At 45.1% G+C, this 25,066-nt stretch overlaps 1 protein-coding gene across 1 annotated transcript in view; it reads right to left on the reverse strand.

Moving 5' to 3' along the window:
- Positions 1 to 25,066, reverse strand: part of PTCH1 (patched 1) — a gene marked incomplete in the record, with an annotated part of 1,119,051 nt that overhangs the window by 191,597 nt on the left and 902,388 nt on the right. Inside the window, 1 exon segment of the mRNA XM_044059325.1 lies at positions 12,654 to 12,796. Coding sequence (XP_043915260.1) covers positions 12,654 to 12,796 — 143 coding nt within the window.

Below are 25,066 nucleotides of genomic sequence, written 5' to 3' on the forward strand. Positions count from 1 at the left end.
GCTTACAAAACATACAATAAGGTAAAAACAAAACCTTCAGTAACCAGCAAATACACCACATAGGTAGTATAGTGTAGAAAGTTATAGATAAGCCCCAGCTAAGAAAGTGGGGATGGCAGGTGGGTAACCAGGACTGCAGCAGTGAAGACACTCGAACATCTACATTTATGGTGGGTACAAAACTGTACTACGTTCATCGTGTTTCACTGCTGCAGTCATTACACTTGGGTTGAATCCCAAAGCTGAGACAGGGTGGCTGGTTCTATAGAGGATTTGGTGTGGCTATGAGGCCCTGCAGCACTGCAGTGGCAAAGCCAGTTCTGGATCTAGAGTAAAGAGGCAAGTGATAATGCTTGGTAAAGGTGTGCACTGAACTCCAAGTTGCAGCTTCCAAAATGTCTTTGGTAGGTACTCCTCTAAGTTAGGCAGTAGAAGTTGCAGTTGCCCTGGTGGAATGTGGTCTAATATTAGATGGTACTGGTTTCCCATGCTGTGTGTAGCAGAACCGGATACAGTGGCAAGTGATAATACTTGGTAAAGGTAAATCCACTTTGAAATGGCCTGCTTTGAAATAGCCTTTCCCTGTGATCTTGCAGCATAAGATACAAACAATTGTTCAGTTTTTCTGAAAGCTTTTGTTTTGTCCAAGTAGAAGCGTAATTGCCTGTGTATGTCCAAGGAATGTAGAATTATCTCCCCTTTATTCTGGGAATTTGGATAAAATGTTGGCAAGTGAAAAGTTTGGTTAAGAGCCACACTGGATACCACCTTAGGCATAAATGAAGGGTTTGTTCTTAAGAAAACCCTGTCTTGGTGGAAAATGATGAAAGGCTCCACTGCCATTAGTGCCTGTAGTTCTGAGACTCTTCGTGCTGAGGTTATTGCCAGTAGCAGAGCAGTTTTCCATGATATATATTTTAATTCTGCTGAATTGGCTGGCTCAAAAGGAGGTAAAGTAAAATTTTTCAAGACAAAATTGAGGTCCCAAGTAGGTGTTGGTGCTCTCCGGGGCAGTCTTATGTTTTTAGCCCCTCTGAGGTACTGCTTTAGCAATGGATGAGATAAAATAGGAGGATCTGTGTTGTAATGAGCCGAGATGGCAGAAGCGTGGATCTTAATGGATGAGAAGGATAGTCCTTTGTCCAGCATCTCAGTTAAGTATTGTAGTATCTGAGGAATGTTAGGGACAAGAGGGTCAAGGCTTTGAGCTTGGTTCCAAGCACAGAATCTCTTCCACTTTTCTGAATAAGATTTCCTGGTGCTAGGCCTCCTGGCCTCCAAAATGACATCCATAACAGCTTTAGAGAGGTGTTGTCTATTTGGCTAATGAATCTGCCATGCAGCCAGGGATAAGGTTTTGAGCTGACTGTGCAGGATCTGATTGTTTTGCTGAGACAGAAGGTGTGGAATTTGATGCAAAATCCAACGTGGGCCTTGAGCTAAGTTATTTAAAATTGGGTACCAATGCTGGCATGGCCAGTCTGGAGCGATCAGAATCATCTGTGGTTTTTCTCGTCTGGCTTTTAGGAGTACATTTGAAAGGAGAGGCAGAGGTGGGAAGGCATAAACGTTTAGGCTTTTCCAGCTGAACGAAAGAGCATCCACTTTCCATGCTTGTGTGTGATAAGTCCTTGTGCAGAATTTTTGTAGTTGGCAATTCAGTGGGGAGGCAAAGAGATCTATGTCCGGGCACCCCCATTTTTGCATTATCATGCTGAAAACTTGTGGATTTAATTTCCACTCATGACTATCCATGATGTTTCTGCTTAAGTCGTCTGCCAGAGTATTTTTCTTTCCTGGCAGGAACTGTGCTTGCAGATGAACTTGATAAGTTAGAGCTGTGTTCCACAAGGTCATGGCTTGTCTGCATAGGGGGTAAGAATGAGTGCCCCCTTGCTTGTTTATGTACCACATTACTGTGGTGTGGTCTGTCTTTAATAATATTTGTCCTGGATGCAGAAGGTCCTTGAAAGCTGTTAGGGAATTTTGTACAGCCAACATCTCTTTTTGATTGAAGATGCATTTGGTCTGTGGTCCATTTGCCCTGAATACATTTTCCTGCCATGTGTGCTCCCCAGGAGTAATCCGAAGCATCTGTTGTTAAAGTCTGCCTGGCTGTGGGAAGAGTGAAAAGCTGACCCTTGTTGAGGTGACATGCCTGTGCCCACCATCGAAACTCCTGTTGTAGGCAGGGAATTAGTGGTATTACTGTTTCCAAGCTGTGAGAGTGTTGTGTCCAAACACTTTTTAGGTACCACTGTAATCTCCTCATATGCAGTCTGGCATACAGAATTAGTAATATGCAGGATGCCACAAATCCCAAGGCCTGCAGAATTTTTCTTGCAGGGAGTTGGGACTTTGTCATCAATTGAAAATACTGAGTCAGTTGTCCTTGTTGGTCTGGCGTGAGATAAGCCATCTGGGCCGTTGTATTTAAGCTGGCACCCAAGAATATTAGCTCTTGTGAGGGCACTAGTTTTGACTTCTTTTCGTTTACTGTGTACCCTAGGCAACTTAATTTTTTTACAAACGCCAGATGCTTTAGAAGAATGTCCTTGGTCTCCGCTTGAATCAGGCAGAAGTCCAGGTATGGATATATTTGAATTCCTTTTTGTCTGCAAGATGCAATTACTGGTGCCAGGCACTTGGTGAAGACCCTGGGCGCAGTAGATAAGCCAAAGGGCAGTGCAGAGAATTGGTAGTGCATTGAACCAGCTATGAATCTGAGGTATAGTCTGCAATTTTGTCTGATATGGACATGCAGGTATGCCTCTTTGAGGTCCAAAGTAACAAGCCAAGCTTTCTTGCCCAACATGGGAAGGAGCTGCTGTAGTGTCAACATTTTGAATTTCGGAACATCCAGGTATGTATTTAGAGTGGAAAGGTCTAGTATGGGTCTCCAGGCTTTGTCCTTTCTGGGGACCAGGAAGAGTCTTGAGTAAAATCCTTGTCCTTGTTCCTGCTGTGGTACTTTTTGAATAGCTCTCATGTCCATGAGGGCTGTAATTAGTTTTTGTGCCTCTGTCCATTGATTTTGTGGCAGGTCTGGCATTCCTTTTAGCCTTGGTAAAGTGTGAAAGTGGAACCTGTAACCTTGAGACACAATATTCAGCACCCATTTGTCTTGGGTGATTGCTTGCCAGTTTTGTGAAAAAAGTGCTAGTTTCCCCCCTAAGGGAGCTGCCAAAAGGGAAGAGTTTGGCATTGGAAGGGGGAAGTCACTGGGACTGTTTCCTGTAAGATTGTGACTTGTCCTCACCTCCTTTTGGGGTTGAAGCACCCCACTGCCGTGGTCTGTTAAGAGCCTTGGGGGCTGAGAAATGCCTCTTGGGTGTGTGTATCTGCCTCTTTGTGGCCTGTCTGACACTGGAAAGGACCAATTTTTAGTAGGCCAATTCCTGCTAAATCGTGGTGTCTGTACCTGTAAGAAATCCTTCACTGTTTGCATAGATTTTGCCTTATCCTCCATTTTCTTTAATACCTCTTCTGCTTTAACACCAAATAAAATATCTTGCTGTAAAGGAGCATCCAATAATTTTGCCTTAACATGATCTGGTAAGCTTTATTCCTTTAACCAAGCATGCCTTCGAATCACAGATCCTGTAACTGCTGCTCTACAAGAAGCTTCCAATAAATCAAAGCCACATTGCAAAGTATGCTTTCCTACTTGTTCAGCTGCATGCAATAAATCCTGCATTTCCTTAAAATCAGGTTGTTCTGCACTTGTACTCATTTTCTGTTTTAATTGAGACAGTAAATATTGTTGATATTTAAGCATGTGAAACTGGCAATTTAAAGCCCTCACTGCTAAAGTTGCAGAGGTGTAAACTTTCTTCCCCCATCTGTCTAATGCTCTAGAATCCCTGTCAGAGGGAACTGGATTTTTAGCCGTGGAGGCCTTTACCCCTTTGGGACCCTGGGAAATAGTTTCTGGGTCAGCAGCAGGGTTTTTATAAAGAAATTTGTGAGAGTCAGGGACTCTGTAGTACCTGTCTGGCTTGACTGGAGCAGCGGGTAAAGAATCTGGATTTAAACTGGATTCAGAGAACACATCGTCCACAATATCAAACACTGGCGGAATAGCAAGGGGCCTGTGCTGAGGCAATAAAAGAAAGTCTCTGAGCCATTTCTTAGATTCTGAGTAATCCTGGCCCTCCCAATGGAAATGCTCCCTCATGGTATGTAAAGTTTCCCCAAAAGAGTAATCCTCAGGAGGAGAGGCTGAAGGAATTGATTCTTCAGCATCAGAGTCCTCATAGGGGGTAAAGAGTATCCCTGGTCTGAAGAGGAATCAAAATATATTGAAACCTGGTCAGCGGAATAGTACAGTTTTGTACCTACCATAAATGTAGATGTTCGAGTGTACACCCTGCTGCAGTCATCACACTTGGGTTATCCTGTCATCAAGCGGTCCCGCAGTCGGCCGGAATTCCAAAGTCTTGGTCCGGCGTCGGTTGCTGTCGCTTCTTCCCTGACGTCAGTGCACCAGGGGTATATATAATGCATCCAACACCATTTTCTTCAGTTTTTCTTGCCCCAGATGTCAGGTGCCCCCAAAAAGGTGGTCAGTAATTAGTACCAATTTAAGAAATTTTAGCACAAACACAAAATCCCTCCAGCTATAAGCAAATACATCAGGAAGGTATTGTAGAGATTTAGCCAGTTAGATCACAGGGGATGGAGGGAGGGTAACCTGGACTGCAGCAGGGTGTGCACTCGAACATCTACATTTATGGTAGGTACAAAACTGTACTATGTTCATCCTGTTACCCTGCTGCAGTCATCACACTTGGGTAGAATCCCAAAGCTAAGGATGGGTGGAGGACTCAGAGGGTTAGAGGAGGCTAGAAGGCCCTGCAGAACTGCAGTGGCGAATCCAGCTCTAGTCTTAAGAGTAAAGTGGTAAGTGATAGTGTTTGGTAAAGGTGTGTACTGAACTCCAAGTTGCAGCTTCCAAAATCTCCTTGGTTGGAACCCCCCTGAGGAAGGCTGTAGATGTAGCGGTTGCCCTGGTAGAGTGGGGCCTAATGGTAGCCGGAACTGGTTTTCCATGATGGGTATAGCAAAAACGAATGCAATGTCTAATCCATTTGGAAATGGTTTGTTTTGATATAGCCTTCCCTTGTGAAGCTGTAGCATAGGATACAAAGAGCTGGTCAGATTTTCTGAAAACCTTAGTTTTATCTAAGTAGTAACGAAGTTGCCTGTGAATGTCCAAGGAATGCAGGAGTCTTTCTCCTTTGTTCTGTGGATTTGGGAAGAAGGTGGGTAAGTGGATGGTTTGATTTAAAGCCACACTGGAAATCACCTTAGGCATGAAGGAAGGATTAGTTTGTAGAGAAACTCTGTCTTGATGGAAAATGAGGAAAGGTTCCACTGCCATTAGTGCCTACAGCTCTGAGACTCTTCTAGCTGAAGTTATTGCTAGCAGCAGGGCAGTCTTCCACGATATAAACTGTAGATCTGCAGAGAAAGCTGGTTCAAAGGGAGGTAGCGTAAGTTTTTCCAGAACAAAATTGAGGTCCCATGTTGGTGTAGGTGCTCTCCTGGGGGGCCTAATATTTTTTGCCCCTCTGAGGAACTGCCTTAGAAGTGGATGTGAAAATAAGGGTGGATCCATGTTGTAGTGGGCTAAAATAGCTGATGCGTGGATTTTAATGGAAGAAAAAGAAAGTCCTTTGTGCAACATCTCAGTTAAATACTGTAGAATCTGATGCATGTGAGGCTGAAGTGTGTTTTGGCCTTTAGCTTGGTTCCAGGCGCAAAACCGTTTCCATTTGTCCGAGTAGGCCTTCCTGGTGCTGGGCCTCCTAGCTTCCAGAATAACATCCATAACTGCTTGGGAAAGAGGAGCTGGCTGGATGCTTAGGTGAACTGCCATGCAGCCAGATTTAAGGTTTTGAGCTGGCTGTGTAGAATCTGATTGTTTTGCTTTGTGAGCAAATGGGCAATCTGTGGTAAAATCCAAGGTGGGCCCTGGGCCATATTCCTTAATAGTGGGTACCAGTGCTGGCATGGCCAGTCTGGGGCTATGAGTATCAGTCGTGGTCTCTCCTTTCTGACTTTCAGAAGCACCTTTGTGAGGAGAGGCAAAGGAGGGAAGGCATATACTGTCAGGTTTTTCCAACTGAATGAGAGTGCGTAAACTTTCCAAGCTTGATGGTGAAGTGTCCTTGTACAAAATGTTGTTAGCTGACAGTTTTGGGGGCTGGCAAACAGGTCTATGTCTGGAAGGCCCCATTTTTGAGTTATCATTGCAAATACTTGTGGATCCAGTTTCCACTCGTAGGGATACATGATGTTTCTGCTGAGGTAGTCTGCCAATGTGTTCTTTTTTCCTGGCAGGAACTGAGGTTGTAACTGAACTTGGTAAGCCAGTGCTGTGTTCCACAAGGTCATTGCTTGCCTGCATAGAGGGTAGGAGTGTGTACCCCCTTGTTTATGTACCACATTACTGTGGTGTTGTCCGTCCTTATTGTAAGTTGTCCTGGATGTAATAGGCTCTTGAAGGCTGTCAGAGCATTCTGTACAGCTAGCATCTCTTTTTGATTGATGTGCAGATTCCTTTGATCTGCAGTCCATACGCCTTGAACGCACCGTCCTGTCATGTGTGCCCCCCAGGCGTAGTCCGATGCATCTGTTGTCATAGTTTGCCTGGCTAGGGGCAAGGTGAAAGACTGACCCTTGTTGAGGTGACATGCCTCTGACCACCATAGAAACTCCTGTTGTAGGCAGGGAATGAGAGATATCATTGTGTCCAAGCTGTGGCTGTGTTGAGACCATATGCTTTTTAGGTACCACTGTAATTTCCTCATATGCAGCTTTGCAAATGGTATTAGTAGTATGCAAGATGCCATTAAGCCCAAGGCCTGCAGAATTTTTCTTGCAGGGAGTTGGGTCTTTGTTGCCATTGTTTTGAAATATTGAGTCAGTTGTAGATGTTTGTCTGGCGTCAGATAAGCCTTCTGGGCCGTTGTATTCAAGCTGGCACCCAGGAATGTCATATTTTGTGAGGGTACTAGTTTTGATTTATTTTCGTTTACTGTGTACCCCAGGGAACTTAGAAGATGTTTTACAAAAGCCAGATGTTGTAAGAGGATGTCCTTGCTTTCTGCTTGGATGAGGCAGTCGTCTAGGTATGGGTATATTTGAATTCCTCTTTGCCTGCAGTATGCAATTACTGGTGCCAGGCATTTTGTGAAGACCCTGGGTGCAGTGGATAAGCCAAAGGGCAGTGCAGAGAATTGGTAATGGGTTGAACCTGCAATGAAACGGAGGTATCTTCTGCAACTTTGTCTGATAGGGACATGCAGGTATGCCTCCTTGAGGTCCAACGTTACTAGCCATGCTTTTTTGCCCAACATGGGAAGAAGCTACTGTAGTGTTAGCATCTTGAATTTGGGCACTTGTAAGAAGGTGTTTAGAATTGAAAGGTCCAGAATTGGTCTCCAGGCATTGTCCTTTCTGGGGACTAGAAAGAGTCTTGAGTAAAATCCTTGGCCTTGCTCTCGTGTAGGCCTCTGCCCATTGATTTTATGGCAGGTTTGGCATTCCTCTTTTCATTGGCAAGGTGTGGAAATGGAATCTGTATCCTCGTGAAAATGGAATCTGTATTCTCGTGAAATTATGTCTAGGACCCATTTGTCCTTTGTGACAATGTGCCAGTTGTCTGAAAAAAGTGCGAGTTTTCCTCCCAAGGGAGCTGCCAAGACAGTGTTGCTTGGCCAGATGAGGTATAAGTCATTGAGTTTGCCTTCTGGTAGTTTGGGACCTGTCTTCTCCTCCCTTCTGTGTTGCAGTGCCCCATTGTCGAGGTTTGTATTGGGCTTGTGGTTGTCCTCTGCCTCTTGGACGTCTGTATTTACCCCTCTGTGGTCTGTCAGTAGCTGGAAAGGACCATTTTTTTGTTGGCCAATTTCTGCTGAAGTGAGGGGGCTGTACCTGTAGAAAATCTTTGACTGTCTGCATAGATTTTGTCTTATCCTCCATTTTCTTTAAGACGACTTCTGCTTTAACTCCAAATAGAACATCCTGCTGTAAGGGAGCATCTAGAAACTTTGCTTTAACATGATCAGGCAGAGTTTGTTCCTTTAACCAAGCATGCCTACGTATAACAGACTCAGTGACAGCTGCTCTGCAGGAAGCCTCCAAAGAATCAAACCCACATTGTAAAGTATGTTTGCCCACCTGTTCAGCTGCATGCAACAGATCCTGCATTTCTTTCAATTCAGACTGTTGAGGTAGTGTGCTCATTTTTTGTTTTAACTGAGACATTAGAAATTGCTGATATTTTAGCACGTGAAATTGGCAATCTAGTGCTCTCATAGCTAGAGTGGCTGAGGTGTAAACCTTTTTCCCCACCTGTCTAGTACTCTGGAGTCCCTTTCAGAGAGTACAGGATTTTTTGCCATAGAAGCCTTAGCCCCTTTGGGACCCTGGTAATCAGGCACTCTAAAGTATCTGTCTCTTTTGGCTGGAGCAGGAGGCAGAGAATCTGGGTTCAAACTAGATTCTAAGTAAACATCATCCACAATGTCTAAAACTGGGGGGATGGCAAGTGGTCTGTGCTGGGGGAGTAAAATAAACTCTTGTAGCCTTTTCTTTGAGTCAGAGTAGTCCTGACCTTCCCAGTGGAAATGTTCCCTCATGGTATGTAAGGTTTCCCCAAAGGAAAAGTCTTCAGGGGGGGAGAAGCTGAGGGAATGGAATCTTCAGCATCAGAATCTTCATAAGGGGGAAAGGAGTAATCGTGTTCCTCAGAGGAGCCTGAGGAAATAGACACTTGATCAGAAGAATCATAATCCTCCTCTTGTCTAGGCCTTTTGTCTGGGGGGGGTTGGGAACCCCTGATTAAAGAAATCAAATCTTCAGCCATTTTAAGCATCTGTTTCTTAGGCATGGGGCCTTGAACTGGAGAATGATGTGTAGTCTTTTTTGGTTTTAGAGGAGTCTTAAGCTTAGCATAAGATTTTATGGTGAGAGTAGTCGGTCTGAAGACACCTTCTGTAACCGAAGGTGTTTCCACAGCACTGGCTTCTCCTTCTGCAATGTTGTCGGTAGGGCCTAAAGAAAATGGCTGCGTCGGCCTAGAACTCTCTGCTTGAGAATCCGAAGCGGTCTGGGGTTCCAACTCTGCGGTCGCCAGGGGCTGCGTAGGGGCCTCACTGAAAACCAGAGAACCGGCGTCCAGCCCAGCCAAGGCCTCAGAGTCTGGCTTGGATCTAGGCTGCCTGTCTTTATCTTTGCGTTTTTTATGCACGCCTGCCGGCAGTCGGTTGCTCCGACGGCATAGTGTAATTAAATTTCCTACCGAAGTAGTGTCGTGCGAAATCAAAGCGTCGCTTTATAGTTCGCTTATTGAACCTAGCACAAAACCGACAACCAGTGACGTTGTGGTCTGGGCCTAGGCAAGGTATACAATAAGAATGAAAGTCCTTATGAGGTATTTGCTTCCCACAAGAAATGCAATTGTTAACTTTTTCTGACATCGGACTGAGGCAAGAAAAGGTTCCCCAATGGAGTACTTAGCCTTTGAAGACTTCGGACTGAAACTCGATTCAAAAATCTCAGGTGTCGGCCGACCGGCACTTGCAAACTGCTTCTGCTTCAGTCACCGCGCGGCAAGAAAGACGGAAGAAAATGGCGTCGGATGCATCTTATATACCCCTGGCGCACTGATGTCAGGGAAGAAGCGACAACAACCGACGCCGGACCAAGACTTTGGAACTCTGACCGACTACGGGACCGCCTGACGGCAGGATAACCCAAGTGTAATGACTGCAGCAGTGTAACACGATGAACATCTGAAAGTGCTGAGATCCTGACATGAAACAGAGATATTCCCTGCATGATTCCCTGATAGGAATGTGGTTGGTAGGCCTCCTTTAGGTCTAGGGTGGCTAGCCAAGCATCCTTGGAAAGCATGGGTAGCAGCTGCTGGAGGGTGAGCATTCTGAATTTTGGGATCACCAGGAAGGTGTTTAGAATAGATAGATTGAGGATGGGGTGCCAGGTGCCCTCTTTCCTGGGTACCAGAAACAGTCTGGAGTAGAAACCTTGGCCTTTCTGTTCTGCAGGAACGTGCTCTACTGTCTTCATGGAGAGCAGGGAAAGGACTTGCTTTTGTGCCCCTGCCCACTGGTTTTGGGGGTACATCTGGGAACCCTTTTGGAGTTGGAAGGGTGTGGAAAGAAACTTTGTATCCCTGGGACACTATGTTGAGAACCCAGCAGTCATTGGTAATGGTGGCCCAGGTGTTTGCATGAAAGGAGAGCTTTCCTCCTAGGGGTAAGTGGAGGTGGCAGGGGGGGGGGTCATTGCGAGTTCTTACCATAAGGGGGTGGCTTAGACCTCCCTGGTTTTGAAATGTAGGCAGTCCACTGCTTAGATCTCTGCATTCCCTCTGGCTGCTGTCTGTGGGGCCTGGCTCCCCGGGGTCTGGGCTGAGCTGACCTGGTGGGAGCAGGAAAGGACCAGTGCTTGGAGGGACAATGCCCACTGAACCTGAGTGGCTGGACCTGTAAGAAATCCTTAACTGTCTGCATATATTTTGCTTTTTCTTCCATCCTTTTTAGGACCTCTTCTGCCTTAGTGCCAAATAAGTTGTCTTTGTGCAAGGGGGCATCCAACAATTTAGATTTAACATGGTCTGGCAAGGGCTGTTCCTTAAGCCATGCATGCCTTCTGAGGACAAAACCAGTGATTGCTGCCCTACAAGAAGCTTCTAGGGTGTCAAAACCACAGTGCAAGGTGTGTTTAGTTACTTGACTTGCAGAATGCATTAACTCTTGTAACTCTTTAGATTCTGCACAAGCAGGAAAGGAAGATATATTTTGTTTGAGGAGTTCCAGGGTATGTTGCTGAAATTGTAGCATATGGAACTGACAATTTAGTGCTCTGATAGCAAGAGTAGCTGAGGTGTATACTTTTTTACCCCGTCTGCCTAGTGCTCAGGAATCCCTATCTGAAGGGGTGGGAATCTTAGCAGAGGTTGCTTTAATTCCTTTAGGCCCTTGAGAAATTACCGCAGGGTCAATAGTAGGATTTTTGAAAGGAAACTTGTGTGAGTCAGGGACTCTGTAATACCCGTCTGGTTTTCTGGGTGCAGGAGGGAGAGTGTCTGGAGTCCAGCTGGATTCCAGGAAAACATCCTTCACAACATCCAGGACTAGGGGGATGGACAGGGGTCTGTGCTGTGAAAGATCTAAGAATTACCCGATTCTCTTTTTAGACTGAGGGTAGTCCTGACTTACCCATTGGAAATACTCCCTTAAGGTGTGAAGGGTTTCCCCAAAGGAAAAATCATTTGGGGGAGAGACTGAAGGAATGGAATCCACTGCATCAGAATCCCCATAAGCAGAGAGGGGGGTTGCATATCTTCATACTCAGATGTATCAAGAGTCATCTGACTCCTGTTCAGACAAAACTACAGGGGACAGACCTCTTTCTTTTGGAAGGGGTAGCTTGGCTTCCCCTGATTAACATAAGGTCTTCCGCCATTTTAAGCATTTGAGACTTAGGCAAGCAGGTGCCTGAGATTGGGTCATCGGTTTCTTGGATGTGGTTCGTAACCTGGGACTAAGAAACTCGGTAATTTTCGAATGAATGGTAGTCGCAAAAGAAGTCATCTGTTTCTGTCAAGAATCGGTAGTGCGAAGGCCTTCCTTGGAAGCTGGTGCCTGCTCAGCAGCTCCGGACCCATCCAAGGTAGAGACAACCGCAGGATCCTTAGTCGAAGAAGAGTTTGTGGCATACCGGACTCTGAAAGGGTCTCGGTAGCACCTGCGAATCCACAGAAGTGGGCATCAGGGGCTGCGAAAGCTCCTCACTGAGGACCGGAGAACTAACTACTAGCTTAATGGGAGCATTGTCAGTAGGTTTGGACCTGTGCGGTCTGTCTCTGTCTTCACGTTTTTTCAGATCTGCTGTCGGATTGCTTACCGAAGCCATATCAGAATTCGAGGACTGTAAGCGAAAATATCTAGCTACAATAAGGGCCCGATGATGTATAGTCTTGGTGTTGAACAAAGCACAGAAGCGACAGCGAGGGATATCGTGGTCTGGGCCTAAACAAGTGATGCAGTAAGAATGAAAGTCTCGGTGTTGTATTTGCTTTCCACAGGCGAGACAACTGTTAACTTTTTCTGACATTGGTTAGTGCAAGAAAAAAGGAACCCCAATGGGTTACTTAGCTTTAGAAGACTTCAGCTTCAATGTGGAAGACGAAACTCAGGTAGCGGCTGACTGGAACTGGTGCAAACTGCTTCTGCTTCGGGCTCCATGGCAAGAAAACTGATGTAATGGTGTTGGCTGCCTTACTTTATACTGCTGACGACTTGACGTCAGTCCTGGAGTGATAGCAACTGACGCAGAAATACTAAGCCTCTGGTATTCAGGCTGGCCGAGGGCTATCCTGGCAGGGATAACCCAAATGTGATAACTGCAACTGTGAAACACGAAGAACATCATCCATAACACATAACTTTAATGGCTATACTTGCCTATTGTATTATTAACAAATAAACTGCAATACAACCGAAACACAGTGGTACTCAAGTGAACAAGGTACTCTGGTGAACAGCCACATACTAAGACTTGTCAAGAAAGTTTACTGTGCTCAAAACAAGCAATTACTTTTATGTGAAAATAATCACCTGACAATGAAGTCAAACTCTGATCCTGCAAGCATCAACACTCCAAGAAGTGTGGATACGGCCCCATCTAGCACAGGTGCAAACATGTGCTCCAGAGCTAATACAGCCCTGCGGTTCTGGTCTCCGATTGCAGTTAGAAAGGCCTGCAACACAATCAAAAGGGAATCACTTTTATCTTGGTCTCTGCAAAAAGGAGTTTATAACATTAAAAATAAACATGCTTAAGAACAAATGTCACAACAGTATACTCTGCTGCAGTATCCATCTGGGTTTCACTCAGATTGAACTTCTTAAAATAGTTGAATCTATGGAGGGGCTTTTTGTTCAGCTACATGGCCATTAGCTTCATTAAGAGGCGCACACTACTTTTCAAGGACTGTCCTGAAAATAAAAAAGTTCAGGCCTGCCATGCCAAAACTAATAACCATGTGCCAATGTGCTGAAACACTGCAAAACCACTTTCCTTCTTTTTCCAAGTGCAGAGTACAGTGGAGGAGGGCCTGTCCAATCCTAACATCTCTAGGACCTATACACTGTCATTTAGCTTTAGAGTCTGTCCTACTTATGACAGTCAGTGGCTTGGTATTGCCCAGCTGGGTATGTTATTACTATATATTGTTTGAAAAACAAATGAGCTGCAAGTATATTGGAAGGCAGATTAGGTGCAATTGGTTATGTGAATTACTCCATGTCTGGATGTGGGAAACAAACTCAAATTCAGCAAAGCAGCTAAAACTGAGATTCTGTCAGTTTCAAAGCAGCAAATATATCTGAAAAGCTCAAGATTCCTGAAGACTACTCTGGTACAATGGCAAATGAAATTGAGGATGTAACCAGCAACTGAAGAAATTTTACTCTCTACCATACCACTCAACCACTCTGCATTTCATCCTCAAAATGATGAATATTCCACTGTTCTGCTTTGAACACAGCTAGCACCAGTTTTTACTTTTTCTCAGGCATGACTGTAGAGACAATAAACTGACTTCTTGGAGCATGCCATGGTCAAAGATGGACCAATAACACAGTCAGAAAAAGAACGTTCCATGAGAGTTGTTTCTCACCTTTATTCTCACTGATGGGTTCGGAGCCAGTCCTCGGCTCCGACACGGCCAATAGCAAAGCTCAAGGTTTGCCAGTAGCTCGAGACCAAGCCTGTTATCCCACAATGCACTGCTGGAATTACCTCAGATCTTGTTTGCTGCGAGTATAAATATATATACCCTTTTATTTATTTCTACAAGGAAGCACTTCCCGAAGGGGAAGAAGAAATATTGAATAACCAGGATGGTACTAGCCTCTAAGTCAACTGTCGGCCAGGAGGGGGAAGGAGGGAGGGACGTGAGAATAAAGGCGAGATAAACAACTCACATGGAACGTTATGGTAAGTACATAACTTCTTTATGTGAAGTTGTTAAATCTCGCCGTTTATTCTCACTGATGGGTAGCATCCCTAGCACCCTCAATCTTGGGTGGATCATGGGAGTACGTTCTTCAGTACCGTGGAACCAAAGGAAGACCTGTCCCTAAAAGCCTTATCTACTTTGTAATGCGTGATAAAGGTATGAGGCTTAGACCAAGTGGCTGCAGTGCAAATACTGTCAAGGGGCAATTTAGCTTGAAAGGCAGAACACGTAGAAATGGCTCTGGTAGAATGAGCCTTAGGTTTGTGTGTCAATAGCATGCTCGCATTCGCATAAACAAAGGATATACAATCTGATAACCATTTAGATAAAGTTGTTTTAGCCACTGGATTACCTTTCCTGGCTTCTGAGAAGGATACAAAATGTTGATCTGATTTTCTAATATCCTTAGTTCTGTCAAGATAAAATCTGAGCGGTCTGTGTACATCAAGTTTGTGCAGCATGTATTCCAATTTGTTAGAGTGGTTTTGAAAAAAGACCAGCAGCTCAATGACCTGATTGATACTGGATTCAGAACCGACTTTAGGTAAAAATGAGGGGTTTGTTCTGAAAGATACTATCAGCAAGGAAAATCATGTAAGGTGGTCTGATAGATAATGCTTGAAGTTCTGACACTATGCGGGCAGAAGTAATGGCCACTAGAAAAATAGTTTTCCAAGATAAATATTTGAGATCACAAGAAGATGCTGGTTCAAAAGGGGGAAGAATAATTTGAGACAGCATAAAGTTCAAATTCCAGGGAGAATAGGGAATTTTGACAGGAGGTCTCATGTGAAGAACACCTTTAAGAAAAGTTTTAGATAACTTATGGCCCATAATATTTGAGCCACCAAATCCAAGGTGGAAATTTGAGATGGCAGCTAACTGGACTCTAACTGTAGCAGCTGCTGCCCCTTCCTTAAAAATCTTTGTCAAGAATTCTAAAATGGATGATAGCAGAGCTCGGAAAGGGTCAATTTTCTGTGTGTTGGCCCAAATTGAGAACCTTTTCCACTTATAATTTTCTGGTGGATGGCTTGTGAGAAGACAAGAGAATTTGTCTTGTATCTTCTGAAATTGAATGAAGCCTGGCAATTGCGGGAAGTGGATTAGCCAAGCAGTCAGTTTTAGGGACTGCAGGGAAGGATGGAGGTCCCCTGACGGGTGTATCAGAAGGTCTGGAACTGGGTCCAGGATCCATGGATCTTCCAACAGGTGATGGTGGAGAAACAGGAACCAAATCTGTAGAGGCCAGTAGGGGGCTATGAGGAGAACAGTCCTTCCCAGCGATTTTTGCTTTCTGTAAAAATCTGGGTATCAATGGGAAGGGTGGGAATGCATAAAGGAGACCCGGGGGCCAATCGTGTAAGAGGGCATCTCTCGCGGGATGTCCCGGAGGTGGTATTAGGGCAAAGTAGCTTCTGCATTTTTGAATTGATGTGGCTGGCACAGAGGTCGCAGCAAGGCTGGCCCCATTTGCGGAAAATCAACTCCGCAACCTGTTGTTTGAGAGATCACTCGTGAGGGAGCAATATTGCCCTGCTTAGCTTGTCCGCTATCACGTTGGATTTCCCCGGGATGTGCGTTGCTAACAGAAAACGCTGGGACGACACAGCCCATTGCCAGACCTTGAGGGCTTCTCGACAAAGGGGGTAAGACTTGGTTCCACCTTGCTTGTTCAAGTACCAGACTACTGACATGTTGTCCATCTGAATTGCAATAGTTCCTAGAGGAAGAGAGTCCTGAAAGTACTGCAACGCCAGAAGTACCACTCTCAACTCAAGAACATTGATATGCAGATGTGACTCTTGATCCATCCATGTGCCTTGGGCAGTCTTTCCCTGAAAATGCCTCCCCCCCCACCCTGGCTACTGAGGGGGAGGCAAAGGGTCTTCCGATTGTGCCATGAAGAGACGTCAACCACCACCGAATGTCTCTCTTGCAAGAATCCGTGATGAGAATCATGTGGTGCATCGGTAGTTTCTGATAAGACCACTGAGCAAAGAGGAACCATTGAATAATTTGCATATGCATCCTTGCGAGTGGTATAGCCAGGATTGCTGCCGACATCAAACCTAGCACCTTCAAGACCTCTGCTGCTGTACCTTTGTTCTTTGACACCAGTGAGTTAACGTATTGGCAGAGAAGTGAGACTCTTTCGATTGAAAGACAGAGTGGTAGTTGAGGTATCTAACTCTGCTCCTATAAAAACGGTATACTGCGATGGCGATAAGGCAGACTTTTCGAAGTTGATTGTAATGCCTAATTGATGGCAGAGTGTCAAAGTGTATTGTGTTGCCTGAGTCAATTGATGCCTGGTGGTAGCGGTGAGGAGCCAATCGTATAGGTATGGAAACACCTGGAATCCTAGATGCCTCAGGTGAGCCGTGACCACTGCCATGCATTTGGTGAATACTCTGGGAGCTGTAGTGAGACCAAAGGGCAGGGCTCGAAACTGGTAATGGTTGGCTCCCAGCCAGAAACGCAGGTGATCTCTGGAGCGAATGTGCATCTTTATGTGATAGTACGCGTCCTTGAGATCTATGCAGCACATCCAATCGCCTTTCCCTAGGAAGGGAAGAATGGACTGAAGCATGACCATTCAGAACTTCTCTTTCTTTACGAACTGGTTGAGTCTGCTGAGGTCCAAGACAGGTCTCCAGTCCCGTTTTCTTTGGTACCAAAAGGAATCTTGAGTAAGTTCCGAATCCAACTTGGTCTGCTGGGACTGATTGGATGACTCTTTTTCTAGCAATTTGTGGACCTCTACGATTGCTTGTTCCCTGAGACTGGGTGGAACATCTGGGATTCTGTTTACAGGAATGGGAGGAGTAGAGAATGGTATTAAAAATCCTCTGGAAATGATGCTTTGTACCCATGTATCTGATGTTATGTTTAGCCAGGCTTCTGGGTACAAAGACAAGTGACCCCTGACTGCCTCCAGAGATGAATAGCCGGGCCTCCTTTCAGGGGCGCTGGTAGGGTTGACTAGAGAACTGACCACTGTCACCCAATTGCTGCAGACCCCCTCTGCCGCAGGGGTGGCATCTTCCGTTATAACACCCCCCCGCCTCTGCCTCTAGAGGAGGTTTCTCCACGTGTGTCCTGAAAGGCTCCCTGTGCTTTTCGGAACCACATTTTCCCTCCCCTAGGGCCCTTGGGGTAGGGGCGAGTAGGTGTAGAAAAACGGACTCCAACGGCAGACGAGGTCTTGCCTTCCTGCTCACATCTGCTTAAAGTTTCCTTTACTTTAGGCCCAAACAGTGATGAGCCATCGAATGGGGTGTTGATAAAGGAAGACTTAAAGGGTTCCACAAAGGAACAGAGACGCATCCAGGCTTGTCTTCGGAGAGCAATGCCCAAACTAGCTGCTTTACTCGAACCATCAGCTGCATAAGATATGAGACGCATGGATGAGTTTACAACTAAGTTGAGGGTAGCGAGCTGTGCATTCACTTTGTTGGCCACCCCTGCAACTACCGTACCCTGGACAGCATCTCCTAGCTCTTTCAGGAGATCTCTTTGTAGTCTCATAAAATGGGTTAAGTAGTTCAGTGATCGCAGAGAAAAAGTCACTGGACTAAACATGCGTTTCCCATATCTATCCATGATCCTAGAATCTCTGTTAGGAGGATGGATAGATGCAGATGTTTCAGACACTTCCTTTTTGGTGGCTGCAGCTACCACCATGGCATCAACAGGCACTCCCTTGGTCAAAAATGGCTTGTCCACTGGGGCAGAAATGAATTTATTTGGCTTGCGAGGGACAGGTTCCATGGCCTCCGGTGACTCCCACGCCTTACAAGAGATCAGTTCCATGAGCTCGTCATAAGGCGGAGACACCCAAGAAGTGGAAGGTTGAGACCCAAAAGCCTTCAAGAGCATGGTCTCGTCCTCAGTAGGGGTCTTGGACTGCCAATCGCCCCTCTAAGGATCTCTAATATCTCTACAAAGGAGATATCCTCAGAGGGGGACTGAGGGGACCCTTCTGACTCATCCAAGTCCGTGTCAGATGTCAAAGACTCCTGTGGTGAGTCTAAGTGCCTCCTCTTGCACAGTCTCTTCCTGGGCACCTCCTCAGTGTGGGGATCTGGGGAGGTCTCAGAAGAGCAGGGGACGCCCTGTGGGGGTACTTGAGGCTCAGGGTCTCTATGCTTAGGGGGACCGGTAGACGAAGAATCAGACACAGGAGCATGAGGGGAGGGGGAAGGCCGAACTGATGCTGACGTTGACTTGGGAGACAGGACTCTCCTCATAGCACGAAGGCGCCATGGCTCCGACGAGAAGGAGTAGACAGGCCCGAAGGGGCCGTCCGATCCTCCCGCACCGAAACCATGGGCTCCGAGCCAGAGGTAGGAGCCGAGCTCATCTGAGCTGAAGCCCCGAGAGGAAGAGTCGGCACCGACAAATCGGTCCGACTATCCTCCCCAGACCCGATGGGAGAGGGTCAGCTCCTAGAGTACTCGGTCGGCACTGAGGACGTCCGAGTAGATGGAGCTGATAACACTGGTGCGGGTATCGGCTCCAAGGGTTCGACAATCATTGGTTCGGGTTCCTTCGGCTCCAAGGGTCCAGTACGGCTCGGAGGAGGAGTAGACAAATCCGGTTCAATGCTCTTCAGCACCGACGAGTTGGTCGGGGCTGACAACAATTTGGCAAGTCCTGGTGCCTGTAAAAGCTTCTGCACTAGCCGATCCATGTCCAAATCGAAAGGCTGACTGAAGACTTAGATGAATGCACCGAAGGTGCTGACTGGAGCAGAGGAGAAGAGGGAACCTCAGAGACTGGCTCCAATACTGGAAGCTGGCTCCGAATCAAAGGGACACTCTGTTCTGAGGTCTGTGGAACAGATGACCCTCCCTCTGAAGTTTTTGCCTTTTTTTGCAACTTTGGGATCCGTAGATTTTGAAGATTTGGAGGATTTGGAAGACATGCTAGTACCTTCATGGCTACTCAATACCGCAGAAAAGGAATGCTGCAGTAATCCCCTGTCAATTAGCTTCCTCCTTCTCTCCAAGAGGACTCTTGAAGAAAAGGAATGGCAAATGCTGCAAGTGTCTTGGAGGTGTTTAGCCCCCCAGATAGTAAATGCATTGAATGTGTCTGTCAGTGACGGACATTTTCTGCCCACAATCTGGGCATTTCTTGAATCCCGATTTAGGATGGGACTTTTCCTTGTCATCCGATATAGTAAATAGTGGAAAACAAAAACCGGTATACTGAAACTAATACAGTGAAGTCCTTACTTTCCCTGTAAAGACCCACACTAACTAAGGAAAGCAACTAAGCCCAAACTGGGCACTATCTATGGCAGTTAAACTATAAATTTACAAATACAGGGCTAAACAGGCCCACTGAGAAAAACCCTGACTATAAGAAAGAAGAGATTGTATGTATGTATGTGTCTTTCAACTTTTCCCGGTTAGGGGTCGCCACAGCAGAACTCCGGTCCGCTAATGATTGGCAGTAGAGTTTTACGTGCTGGCTTGCCGGGCCTAACGCACAACCTTCAACGAAGGAACGCCCATTCACGCATTTCGCCACACAGATGACGCTCTAACTGAGAATCGAACGGGCAACGTCTAACTGTGAGGTGACAATGCTACTGCAGCACCACCACCGCAGTCTTATTAACTTTAAATAGGACTAAAAGGTCCACACAAAACAACTAAGCCAATGGGGCACTATCAGAAACTACTGATTCTATTAATAAGAATTTTAACACTAACACTCAAACTGTCTATATGAAAATATCTTAAGAGAAAAAAGAACATTTTTTATCCAAACTTGCTATTTTTTTTTCACAAATGGTCTGACTAGCTGGATCACAGAGATCTCTCTTGCCGCGGCAAACTAGATCTGAGGTAATTCCAGCAGTGCATTGTGGGATAAGGGACTTGGTCTCAAGCTACTGGCAAACCTTGAGCTTTGCTATCGGCCCTGTCAGAGCCAAGGATCGGCTCCGAACCCATCAGTGAGAATAAACGGTGAGATTTAACAACTTCACATCATGTTTTATAGCATGGTTTACTCTGCCTTGGAAAAACCACAGGGAATACAAAGCCTACTTAATGTTCAGCTGTTTTTCTTTTGGAAACAAGGCGTTGGGAGAAGAGTGCAGATTGGCAGGGCTGAAACGAAAGATCTGTGTGTACTGACAGACACACAAACCCATATCACAGGAGCAGTCTTCAACTAAGTCACAGTAAGGAACTGCAGTAGAAATGTTTCAAAGCTCAACAAAGGGAATGGGTTTAAAAAACTGAACGGGGTAGGGTGAAAGGGATGGATCACTGCAGGGAATGCTTCACTGTATTGGCTAAGCTACGCAATTTAAAGATGAATGTGTGTGTGTGTGTGTGTGTGTGTGCTCGCGTGTGCATGTGCGCACACACCATGCTTTGCTGCATACATATTTGTGCAGTTATGAGACAAACATTAGCAGCTTACAGATCACTCGGTCAATAGAAATGTGTCAAAATAAAAATGGTTTAGAGGGGGGGGGGGGGTTAGTCCAATTACTTATAAAGGTGCTGTTTTAAATAAAGCAGCTATACAAATAGTTTATTCATCATGGTTTTGGTCTGGTAGTTCATGTACTGCAAGTTATTCATAATACTATATACTTGTATATCCCACCTAAAACAGAGAGATGAGAACAGCTGTATAGACTGACTGCACTGCCAGAGTCCTGATTCACTTTCTGTGTATACAGGAAGAATTAGGGCAAAGTCACTAACAGAGTGCACAGCAGGCAAAGTTGTAAAATGCAGTCTTCCTACCTCGGTGCTCTAACTTTATATAATAAAATCACAGGGTGCCTAATTTTACAGGTTGTAATCCCCCACCCCAAGAGAAGTTGAACTTACTCATAAGCAAATTTTGGGTGCTATGATTTTAGACCTCCTTTTATGAGGTTGGAAGCTGAGAAGTTGAGAGATATACTCTCTACAGAGGGATAGATAAATGAAACATATTTGGGAGGGCAAAAGACACATTTTTGCTTGTAAAATAAACTAGAGAGAGAATCTCTAAAGCCAGTGCTTGTAAACAATTTTCTTTTTAAGGGATGAGAGAACCACTGAAAACTTACTGAGTTAATGTCTGCTACTGGGATTTGAATCCAGGTGTTCTGCTTTGTATCCACATAAACCTTGCAATGGTCTGCAATGAGTTGAGTGGTAGCACCATTACAGTGTTGACTTCAAGAGCAGCCTCTAGATGGTGTTGGACAAAGGATGAAGAAATGGGTGTTCTGGGGGAGTCGGACTGTAATGACTGTGTCTTGTATGTCCCAAGGAATGACAAAGTAGTTCTCAAGCGCTTGCATGCACTGAACACAGAGGAAAGGATGACTAAATCAAATGAGGAAAATACTAACTGTAACTGTACATGTTCAGGTACATTCAGTGTACAGGCAGGATACTGGATTGCTGAGGACTGCAATAATGTACAGTATGATGCACATAATTTATTTTACAAATGTTTACAAGAGCCTTCATTCTGTCACTGCAGCCAAGAAAAAGCCATCTCCTGTGCATTCTTTAGAAATAAAAGTCATGTGCTTAATATTACATTGATTCTTTGCGATCCATGTCTGTCCACTTCAACCCAAAGGACTATCATCTGCAAGACTGGCACCTTTAAAACCTTTCTTGGACTCCAGCTCTTCCAACCACTACTGTTATAACGCACTGTACCTCCTTGACTCTAAAGACTGAAGTAGCACAGAACAAACACCGTTGCATGCCCAAACTGACCACAGATTGAAATGGGATCCTCCTGTAGTGTCTGTGAACATATATCCATTAGGAATGTGGGAAGGAAAGTGGAGCCGCTGAAGTTGACAATCATGAATTATGTAATGTAATGTTATGCTAAGTACATGGCTTTAGCATTCTGCATGATTCAGATCGTCCACTTCAACTCGTAGGCCAGAGTTCCCAGCCCTCCCTTTTGAGCAAATTAAGAAAATGACACTCATTATGCCTGTGATCTTGAAAAAAGACCTCGCTCTGAAGATCACATCCAGCTTATAGCATTTTGTAAAATTATGCAGAGAAGCTTGTATCGGAGCAGCATAAATGTCACTTCCTGGAACATTTCTGAAGAATGCCTGTGAGGTAGTCATTGCTCTATATGAGTGACCTGTCAGTTTATCTTGCAATGTTTTCTTGTGCTTTTAAGCAACAGAAAACAATACAGAAAGCCACATGACAAGGTGACCTCAAACTTTCTGGCCAATCTTATTTGGAGCATAAGAAACAAGCTTCCTGTATTCTTTGTTCTGTGGAGATAAAAATGAAATGGGTGACAGACATCCAAACAATGCAAGAGGTACTCCCCTCAATTAGAATATTATGGTGGGAGGAAACGGGTAAACTGATGGTCTCATTTAAATCCATTTCTGCAGCTACCTTTGGCATGAATGATGGGCTGCTTTGCAAATGCATTCTGTCCTTATGGCAAACAAGATAGAGAGACTTGCAACATAAGGCCTGAAACTACAAAACCCATGTGGCAAAATTTACTGCTACTTAAAGAACTTCAGTTCTGCTGTAGAAGCTGACTTAAGGGGCAGAAAGGTAAGCTTCTCCAACACCAAATTAAGGTACTATGGAGATATGGTTTCCTTTAATGGGGGTCTTACCAAGAATGTACCACTTAAAAAAAAGCTTTGAAAACTCTAACCGAGGTCACAAATTCATGAGGCATGCCCTGACAAAGGTTAGAAAAAGCAGCTGTGTGCAATTCAACAGACAAATAACTATACTCTTAACCAAAATTGTTAGTATTGTAGAAGTGCTAGAATGGGGCCAAACAAAGGGTCAAGACCCTGAGTAGCTGACCATGAAGAAAACCTCATCCATTTACGTGTGTATGCTAGTCTGGTAGACCGCTTTTGTGCAGAAGTTAGAATCTGGACCACCCTGGGAGAACAGAAAGAGACTCCAGCCATTCCTAGAAAGACATACTATGCAGTCAGTCATACAAATCAGACATAATGCAAGTCCAGCTGAAGTTTTCAGAAGGGTTAGACAGACAGATCTTTGCTTGGCCTGAGGTGAAGAGGTTTCTCCAGGAGATATAACCATAGCAGGGGAAACCAAACTTATCAAAGCTAGAAAAAGGAGGATCGTAGAATGACTCTAACCCTGCTCTATATGGCTTTCTTGATGAACTTCAGAACAAGGCAAAATGGGAGAAAGGTACAGAGAAGACCACTTCTTGCATACATCATCCTGGGATGTCTGACCCTGAAAAGGGATGAGAAAGAAGAACCTATTTGCCTTCCCTACTGATGACAAAGTAAACAGGCCACAGCAAAGATCCCCCCCCAGCATTCAAAATATCATCCTCCATTGACTGACACACACTTAAAAGGCATCAATAGACACTGATTGAGCCTGTACAGTGAGGACATGGTTTCTCTGGGTAAGTGTACTGCTACAGGAAAGCAAAGAGTGAAGATTGACTGCTCCTCCAATTTCATGGCTTCTTGATATAGGGATGACAGTGAGCTCTCCCAGACTGTTGATATGCCAAATTACTGTCGTCGACCAGATTGGATGGCAACTGCTTTGATCTCCTGGACGTTGATGTGCAAGTTGGCCTCATCCTGTTACCTGGTCTCATGGACTGTCGTCTGCCTTAAGCAATGACCTCCCCACCTTATGGAGGTGCCCTTGCTAACATGCAGAAGAGGTTCCTCAGAATCAGACTGGGTATATAAAGGCACCAGGAAAGATGAGGGCAAACCTAAGACAGTTTATCTGGCCAGACAAGGGATCCAAAAATTTGGACTTTTACACTTTGTGAATTCACTGCATCACACTCAACAGATATCTACTTGTGGCCAACATTAGCACAAAAACATTCAGGTATACAGCTGATATGGCTGTCTGTGATGAAAGAAGATGACACAACTTGAAGAAAAAATTCTGCCCTGTGAAAGACTGAGAGTGTTCAAGTGGAACCTAATGAATATTAGAACTGGTAATGACTTTCGTTTGTGACTTTGCAGTGGTCACTGAGCTTAGTAAGAACTGAAACAAAAAGAATAATCCATAGCTTGCTTGAACCAGTGACTTTCAAATGGAGGTAGCTGGGATTCAGTCATTCAGAGAGGCAACACCTTGATTCCAGTCAGCTTGACATGCGCTGTCAAGACCATCATGCATCTGGATGGCAAACACCCTACGGGGTTGTGGTAAGGCCATATGATTTGGCCCTGAACGAAAAGTGACTTGTTCTAACCTAGAAGTGCAGAAACCTGCTGGATTCCTTTGGAAATGCTGATGTGCAGGTATGAAACTTGGATGTACAAACAGTCCACTTTCTCTAGACACAGAGCAATACATTGTCTCAAGACCTTCTGGAATTTTGTCTTCTGCATAAAGTGATCGAGATTTCTCATGTCTAGAATACAGGTCAGAGTTTCTTCGTCTTTCTCGGCACCAAAAAGAACCCTGTGTTGTGCCCAGACCCTCTCTGGTTTGGAAGGGCATCTTGGATTGCTGCTTTTTTTTCTGGGAAGCTTAGGACCTCATTTCTGGCTGCTACCTTCTGACAGGATGAGATGACTGGAAGTAAAAAGATTGGGATAAAGTAGTAAAGGAATGATATGATACAGGCTCTGGAAATAACTTCCCAGACTCGTATGCCTGCCTTGCCAAGAAATGAAGAGAAAAGTGACCCTTCAACTATCTCCAGAACAGGATAGTTAGGCAAGTCCTCAGATTCTGCTGATAAATCCCCAATACTGCTGACCAGGTCCATCTCCAGGACAGTGCCCATTCTGGACACTTGTATGTCTATGCTGATTTCTGTCAAAATGTTGTCTAAATGTTCTTGTTGTTGGGATTTCTTGGTCTACTCTGGTTGTGGGAGAAGCCTCTCTGAGGAGCAGAGTACTTGATGCCACAAACTATAGGCTCCTTGCCCACTTTTCTTCAGTCTGGCTTTTGCCTACAGACTGAAAAACTCTGGTCCTTCAAAGGAAACATTGGT

This window comes from Protopterus annectens, chromosome 17.part0 (assembly GCF_019279795.1).
Source record: "Protopterus annectens isolate FY-2018-M chromosome 17.part0, PAN1.0, whole genome shotgun sequence".
In the NCBI taxonomy this organism is placed as follows: domain Eukaryota; kingdom Metazoa; phylum Chordata; order Ceratodontiformes; family Protopteridae; genus Protopterus; species Protopterus annectens.